The sequence below is a fragment of the Mizuhopecten yessoensis genome, unplaced genomic scaffold, assembly GCF_002113885.1.
Source record: "Mizuhopecten yessoensis strain PY_sf001 unplaced genomic scaffold, ASM211388v2 scaffold3051, whole genome shotgun sequence".
NCBI classification, from domain to species: Eukaryota; Metazoa; Mollusca; class Bivalvia; order Pectinida; family Pectinidae; genus Mizuhopecten; species Mizuhopecten yessoensis.
The window spans coordinates 179,120-187,799 of NW_018404851.1; the positions used below are offsets into that span (position 1 = coordinate 179,120).

An 8,680-nucleotide genomic window follows, 5' to 3' on the forward strand; every position below is an offset into this window, starting at 1 on the left:
TACAAAACATAATTTAGTTTGATTGGTTTTGTTTTGTTTGACGTACTGTCAATAACTAAGGTCAATAAGAACGTGCCTCCGTGTGTGTTGTTTATGCATGCATATGTACAGGAGACAGTTCAATGTCTTCCTTACCTGGGCAAACGTACAATATTAAAGCCAAAAATGAGGTTTTGGCATGCAAGGCGTAAGGAAATGAAAGGTAGGTATGAGCAGAGAAAAATACATCGATTCCAAATATTGCAATGGGTGCAGCATATTAAAGTTGGTCGTTTTTGTGTCACCAATGTGATAGGAAAAAAACAAATCCCCAATTCTGCAGGGGGGTGACGCATAAGTCGCCTCTGATGATACATGCGATTGACAACAGCAGGTGTATTCTATTCTCGATACCCGACCTGCAGGGATGTTAAATACATATTCAGAACAGTAAATCAACATGTAAAGGAGGAAAATACATCTAAAACAGTAATTTACAATTTGGCCACTTACAGATTAACCTGTGGTAAGGCATTTTGTCATATATTATTTGAGTATTAATCATTTGATTTTCCCCACACTAGCTATCACGGACAACTCATACATCACTTTAATTATACGAACCATTAAGTCTTCTATTCTTTTCTATAGTGAAAGTAGCAACGATAACTTTGAACGCGGATATAACTGTCCATCGGAAGTTATTTTGCTTGTCGATACTCTTTATTGACAGGAAACTTGCGTTGAGTTTACATGTACGTAGATGGCATGCGAAACGGAAATGTGTGGGATTACGCGAATGGAGCAGAAATGCCCCTAATGTCACCAGGACAGTTTTATTGGCACGACACCTGAAGATTGTACGGTTATGACGTCATAATGTTTTGATAGAGACACATGTACTAATACACTCTTAATTGGGGTAAGTCTACTGTAGACATATACATGTGTTACATTTGACTAAAATAGGTTAATAATAACTTAGAACGATCATATACATTGTATTGGACATTCTGCATTGGACAACAAGTGCAGAGCGGTGCTTGTCATGCTGGACTTGTCAGCTGCATTTGACGTCATCGACCATGGCATACTTTATAAACGTCTAGAATACTCTTATGGAGTGACTGATACCGCACTATGCTGGATACAGTCATACCTGAGTGAACGGCGACAGTGTGTTGCCATCGGATCTGCCACCTCACATGACAAAGTACTAGATTTCGGGGTTCCTCGAGGGTCGGGGTTAGGACCACGAAAAAAATGTAAGTACTCCAAACCGAGTGGAGAGATTTGTCGTAGCCTTCGCTATCATTGCTATGCCGATGACATGCACATTTGCTTGGTCATAAAACCACAGGACATTTGCAATACAGTCTCAGAAAGTCTGGACGCTTGCCTGACAGATATCAGTATCTGGATGAACGCCAGCATGCTTAAACTTAATCATGAAAAGACGGCACTAATCGTCTTTTCCCCAAAATGTCAGCAAACAATGACTATCCAGCTCAAGGTTGGTGCCAGCACTATTGAGACTGTTCCAGCTGTTAAAAACCTAGGGGTATACTTGGACAGTTCTCTGAACATGGAGAAACAAGGGAACGCTATTGCCAAATCCTGTTACTACCAGATCAGGAACATCGGCTGTATTCGGCAGTTTCTATCTGCCGATGCATGCAAGATTTTGGTGCATCCACTTGTTACCTCTCGGTTGGATTATGGTTACGCCCTGCCCTGTGGTATATCTGACAAACTAACTAGTCATTTGCCGAGGGTCCAGAACACTGCAGCACGGCTAGTTACTCGTACTCGAAAAAGAGAGCACATCACACCTGCGCTTTATTCGTTGCACTGGTTACCTGTACGATACATGTCGCAGTACAAAATTCTGGTATACACATGCAAGGCACTGAATGGAACAGCTCCTCAATACCTACAGGAGCTTGTTATCCTGTATCAGCCGTCAAGATCACTGCGGTCGGAGTCAGAATCTTCGTTTTGTGTCCCAAAATCTCGTACTGTGACCTACGGAAACAGATGCTTTGGGAGGGTTTCGGCTACGTTGTGGAATAGCTTACCATCTGCTATTAGGAAGTCAAATACCCTGGCCAAGTTCAAGAGGGACATCAAAACTCACCTCTTCACGTCTGCATTTTAGAATCTTTGCAAAGACGTTATGTAAATACCACCCTTTTATTTGTTCAATTATGTGCACATTGCTTGTTAAATGTATGAAAGTGATTGCAAGCCTTTGTTGTTTGTTTTCACAATTATAACCATTACTATTATCCATATGTTGTAAAGCGCATTAGAGTAATTTTACAAATTATATAGGGCGCTATATAAATGTTGTATATTATTATTAGTAGTAGTAGTAACCTAAGGAAGAAACACCTAGAAATAGGAATGCTATCAAGAAGGTTACCTCCCAACCAAACAAATCATTTAGATCAGAGTTAATACAATGACCGGTTGTTTCAAGCATAGTCCCTTTTCAATTTCAATAAATTTTATTGTCAAGAGACGAATGGGTTGGTCAGCAGACATAGTCAGTAAAGCCCTCTCCAAACATAGTAACAAACAATGGTACAGACATAGTCTAGTTAAGCCCTCTCCAAACATAGAAACAAACAATGGTACAGACATAGTCTAGTTAAGCCCTCTCCAAACATAGTAACAAACAATGGTACAAGCATAAACATAGACATTAGAACACATACATAAACACATAAAAACAATCATATAATCATAGACATAGTCCCTACCATAATGATAACTGTCATCTCATTGTCCCTCTCCTTGTATATAAGTCCAAATTGCATTTCCAACCTGTTGGCCCCTGACACCACCGATGAGTCCAGGAAGACAAAGGCATTATGCAATGCTATTCATTCTGGTTTACTGTCTTTATCACGTAATTTTAAGGTGATATTGATTGCATTGGGTTACTTTCAACTTTCAGGATGCAAGGTGATTGACACTGCTGGTGGATTTTTAGCAACCCCGCTTGGCCGTATCCTTGATGGACACAGTTGTCTGTTTTGAGTAGTGACATGGTTCCTAATGTATACACTGCTCACTTATATCATTTAAAGTTAACCAGTACTCTATGTTTTTTTAAATCCATAACTTTTTTAGGTACCTCCCTTTCTGTTTGAACTGTAGTTTAGACTACTGTATATAATTACTGTATACGGAAATAACCTATATAATGTTTAAACCTCGGAGGCATACGGTTTTGGACAGGGAGATGGACGAATAAATAATGCTATCAAGCAATATACAAGGAAAAACAGGATATTTAACAAAGAGATCAGTTTGACCAGTCAAATACAAAGTGCAAGTAGATAGAGTTTGGTATGACTTTAACATACAATTGTATAAAAAAAAAAAGTGAAACATTAATAATTGTCTAAAGATCAGTGATACGGAACGAAATATTGTTAAGATTCAACTAAAGAAGAGATACTAGGGAATTTTAATTGTAGTTCACCGTACATAACTTTTTTTCTGAGTGCAAAATGCAAAAATGAAAAACAAGGTCCAAGGAGAACACATATGTTTAGAACACATATGTTTATCATTTTTTGACGGAATCACTACGGTCTTTTAACAAGGAAAATAAGCTGAGTCAACAACCAAAAAAATACACAGATGTTAAAAGACACATATCTTTGCACAAAAAACCCCCACATAACAAGTACATATCTCGAAAAGCTAATCAGCCAAACATTACATACCTAATAACAATGCTCGAATGCCTTACACCCTGTAAGAGGTGAATCCCTCACAGGGATTATTATTTGACACGATGGTTAACGCAATGTTTACCATGTAATACCATAAGAAGATGGAAACAGGTGTTGTCATAACGTTGTTAACTCGCTATATAGTGCGCGCCCTCTGGTGATCTGTCCTATACTCACAGCTACACAGAAGATGAACATCCTGCTGGTCACAGTGGTTCTCGGTGCTTTCGCTCTCACTCAAGGTAAGACTGTTATATACTCCATTCCAAAAATACTCATGTATTTTCATAGGATGGGAGAAAATGTTCGGCAGTTATTTTCTATCCTATTGTTTTGCAGCTAAAAAAAAAACAAATTCCTTAGTGGCTTGCCCTAGACAATCAACTTATTAGATGTTTCAACAAGTTTTAACAAATTGATTTCTCTAATATAGGCAAACATAGAACAAATATTTGGGATGTAGTTATTCCAGTTAGGTACTTTTTATCTAGAAAATTCATGTTCTAACTTGACTTTGAACTATTCCTTAGTTGCGATTCGAAAGACCAGTAGGAGATATAGGGGATATAGGTGCAGTCATATATATTCTTTAAGAGGTAGAACGTGTCAATCAGCACATTCGGGGTTGCGAAGCTTCAGAGTAAATTACAATCTACTTTGAGCGAGTCATCAACTTATCTTAATAAATATCCAAATGCAAAACACACTTGTCAAACAAAGTAGTGAACGAATCATGGTAGTCATTGTAGACTACGCTGCCGTCTTTCCAATGGATTGAACGCTCTCTATGATAACAAACACGTTGATAAAACAAAAATTAAAAAACTGTCATTGTTGTTAATTGCATCTTTCACAAATATTCGCATATTTCGCAACCCACTGCAAAAATCTCTCGGAAAGATGTTGAAAGTGGCGAGTGTTTACTTCTTATAGTGCCTAGCCAGATGCAAACCTCTAAGTATCACGTTAATGGAAGAATATTTAGCAGATTTATAGAATCTCTGAGACATAAAGAAGATTTTCTAAGCGTTTCCAAAATTATAATTCATAATGACAGAGGAAAAACCAAATACGCCAACATTAAAAGGACAAACACTAGACCAAGTGTACAATTCATAATTTTTGAGATGCGACCGTTTACACAAATATATACGTGTAACTGTTTGTTCATCTGTAAACCCTGATTCCGCTCTCAAAAACGCCAACCTCAGATGTGGACAAACCGTGAGTGTACATTTGTACAATATGAATACACCTTTAATGTCTGCGAGTTATTGACAATGCTGACCCATACAGTCTAGATATTCGGAGTTGCTTAGCAAGCATACAATGTCCCGCTTAAATACAGAATCACATATACCTACACAAGTTTTTTCACAGTAAAATCGCACTGCTGTACCATGATGCTACAATCTCATATTTGGGGAGTGATTTAAGTTAAGCATGAGCATTGGCATCTTCGCTAGCCAAGTGTTCGCTTCGTATACACTCCACTTACCCTTGGCGGATATAGCCATGTTTTAATCATACCGAGTTATCACTCTTCTCCCAATTATTTGTTTACCCAACAGAAAGACCGTTACATACACACTCCATCGGCGTGTTGACAAAAGCAAGTGTATGTCGAGGCGGAGTATAAATGACAGAGTAATATGGAAACAATCAAAAGGCAACACACATATTTTCCCAGGTCATGATTTACATGTGGAACGTAGTCAAGGATTTCCACCAACTTATTTAAAACTCCCGAAGTTTCCCCAAAGATCTTGCGCCTATTGTTTGGGGGCAAAACACTCTGACAAAAACGAAAACGTGATTCCGTACAGGGAGTCGCCATTACTGTTTTCCTTCGTCAACAGCGATATATGTAAGACGCGATTTCATTGGATGCGAGCGATTGGCACCGCAAGGCTCGGTAAACACGGCTATATCCGCCAAGGGTAAGTGGAGTGTATACATGTACGAAGTGAACACTTGGCTAGCGAAGATGGAGCATTGGGGGCATCAGATATTTTGGAGGTTAATATAGATTCTCTGTTAAATATTTTGGAGGTTAATATAGATTCTCTGTTAGATATTTTGGAGGTTAATCTAGATTATCTGTTAGATATTTTGGAGGTTATATAGATTCTCTGTTAGATATTTTGGAGGTTATTGTAGATTCTCTGTTAGATATTTTGGAGGTTAATATAGATTATCTGTTAGATATTTTGTAGAAGTTAAAGTAAGTACTTTCACAATGTATGTATGTTTATTAGCGATTGCGATTCGTTGTTTTTGGTGTGTACAACACTTTTGTTGAAAATGAACTGTGGAGTAGTTTTACATGAAAGCGCTCTATAAAATAGCAAGGACATTGGGAATAAAAAATAGAACGAATGTAACAGAGACAGGGATGTATATGTTTTTAATTCCACTGTTTCAGTTTCCGCATTGCGTTGCGAGACAGGCTGGGAGGGATTTTGTGGCCACTGTTACTTGTTCAGCTCTGACAAACAGTCCTGGTATAATGCCGCAGTAAGTATCCTACTGTTATCAATCGTCCCAATGTTCTAATATTAAACTTAACTTAATTAAATGTTTGACGATATATTTTAATCCATGTAGTACGCAGCGATACCATACCATCCACCAATAAATACCAGACTGTCAACTAGTATATATACTGCTTAGTTCTGCAAACGTATAGCCATTTACAATCCCCGGTCGCCTCTCCATACTTGATCAAATGTCATTTAAACCACTAAAGGCTAAATCAATTTAACATTTATTTACAGTTTACCTGTGCGGAGAAGGGAGGGACCTTGGTTGCTATCAACACTATATCTGAATTGAATTGGGTCAAGAATCATACAAGGACACTATGCCGTGAGTTCCAGGATGCAAATACCCTCCTTCTGTCTACTTAAAAAGTCTTACTGAAAAGTCCATATTTATTCGAAGTTTCTTCAAGGTTTACGTTTCATTTATTTCTTTTTAAATTTTACCTGTTTTTGTATTGTTTTATCTTTACGTTCTGCATCTTGATGTCCGTGTGTTCTTATCGTAATCGGCGTTAAATACAAATCGACCCTGGTATGTTTACACCTACATTATATTATGACATATGTCAGGCATTCTAAGACAAAGATACTTGTACATGCTTATTTTTGAAACACTTTCGAAGAGATTACCTGTACCCTTTCCTCATGATCTGGATGATGTATATTGTATGTCCTGTCGTTTACCAACTCTGGGTTAAATCAAGTCTCGACATTCTTTCCCTTGTATTTTCCCCCTTTTTTTCTGTATATACCTTTCTTGCAATCAAATATGCTATACTAGACCACAACGATATATTCAAAGAATTTAAACACAAGCTGTGAATTTCATAACTCTTCTTTAGATTTATTTGACACTATAATTTCCTTTCTTCTTATTCCGTAGGCGGAGACTTCTGGATGGGCGGAAATGACATCAGAAATGAACGTCGCTGGGTATGGAATCCTTATAACACGCTGGTTAACAGAGATTGCACTGATTGGCACCCAGGCCAGCCTGATAACTACCACGGCAATCAGGATTGCATGCTGCTCTGGGCTTCTAAGGAATTCCAATGGGATGATCAGAGTTGTACCAATGAAAAGAACTATATTTGTGAAAAATTCCTGGTATGTCGGCAAAAGACAGTTTCTAGTTTTCATAAGTACTTAATTGTATAATGTGCCGCCTAGCCCTCTTCCCAAATACTACCATATTCCGCCTGATATAAACTATATCAAATCCAAAAATCACATCCGTTTTTCCAACTCCTCCGCCTCCATACCTCGAAACCACATCACACAATGTATCACATCCCTGAACCCTTCCTGCTAACCCACTCAATCGTCTCTTTCCTTGTTTCTAATCTTTTAATATGCTAATAATGTATATTTTCTATTTCAATTAGGGATCAGGACACGTATGCAGCTGCAGAGTTTAAATCTTACCAGCCGGATAGTATACACTTCTCATTGGATTGCAATATCAACATGTAGATCTTAGTTAAGTTTATCATTAAAAGGAAATAAATGCTGTCCATTCGTAGTTAATATTTTGTTACTTTCCCCCTTTTTATTCGATAATATTTGTCTTTGCAAATAGGGATATTACTTTCTTACATTGCAAAAACCACACTTGATAAAACTAGGACATAGACGTAACGTTGTTAAAAGAAAGGGACCATTCACGATCGGAAAGTCGAAATTGTGGAAAAAGTCGACGATGCGTAAGCATTGTTACAAAACTCATCACAGTAAACTATAAGCTGAACAATAAAGGAAAGATTAAGAATGAATTCACATGAAAAATGCGAGGGTCTTGAGTAAGAATGAAGTTAAGGAGTATTAACTAGAACAGGAACGTGAGTATAACATAGAGTGAGAACTCATTTAAACAAAGGAATAGAATAGTATTTTAAAAGGAAACAACACTGCCAATGTTTAACTCAGCCACAATTACCCAACTCTATCATGCATATATTGTTTGAGTAAAATTCTTAGTGAAACGTGAAGAAAATGTTATCGACATTCTTTTTAATCAGGGTTCCATCTGAAAAGTCGCGAGAACATAAAAACACGAATTACCCCCTTGGATGTTGAGATCATATATGTTACAAGTTTATCAATAATGGAGCGGTTTAGGGATTTCAGCACTTTTAATAATGCGTTACAAGCCCGTCATAAATCCAAATGCCAATATCTCCACAGTGTTCACCAACTAACATGTTACAACACAGACGATGCAGCACCCAAACCAAATCAATTGTACTCTAATTGGATTATTGGAGTAGTATGACGAAGAAATAAAACGCTTTATCCGAAGATTTAATCTCAGCCGTCGGCATTGAAGATAATTAAAGAAATCCGTTAACTGCAAGATGTTTTATTTGATTCACTCCAAAAAGATTTGACAAAGGTTATAACAACTTATGA

The 8,680-nt window shown here is 37.5% G+C and overlaps 1 protein-coding gene across 1 annotated transcript; it reads left to right on the forward strand.

The window, feature by feature from the left end:
• The first annotated feature begins 3,906 nt into the window (after positions 1 to 3,906).
• LOC110446919 (perlucin-like protein) lies at positions 3,907 to 7,785 on the forward strand. Its single transcript, XM_021492261.1, has 5 exons — positions 3,907 to 3,970; positions 6,154 to 6,245; positions 6,506 to 6,596; positions 7,155 to 7,378; positions 7,657 to 7,785. The coding sequence occupies exons 1-5, from the start codon at positions 3,919 to 3,921 to the stop codon at positions 7,687 to 7,689; spliced, it is 492 nt and encodes a 163-aa protein (XP_021347936.1). The 5' UTR covers positions 3,907 to 3,918; the 3' UTR covers positions 7,690 to 7,785.
• The last annotated feature ends 895 nt before the right edge of the window (positions 7,786 to 8,680 follow it).

Excerpts from the sequence above, each read along its gene's own strand:
- LOC110446919 (XM_021492261.1), top strand. The coding sequence starts at position 3,919 with ATGAACATCCTGCTGGTCACAGTGGTTCTCGGTGCTTTCGCTCTCACT. Across the intron at positions 3,971-6,153 it reads TGCTTTCGCTCTCACTCAAG|TTTCCGCATTGCGTTGCGAG; the intron begins GTAAGACTGTTA and ends CCACTGTTTCAG. Across the intron at positions 7,379-7,656 it reads ATATTTGTGAAAAATTCCTG|GGATCAGGACACGTATGCAG; the intron begins GTATGTCGGCAA and ends TATTTCAATTAG.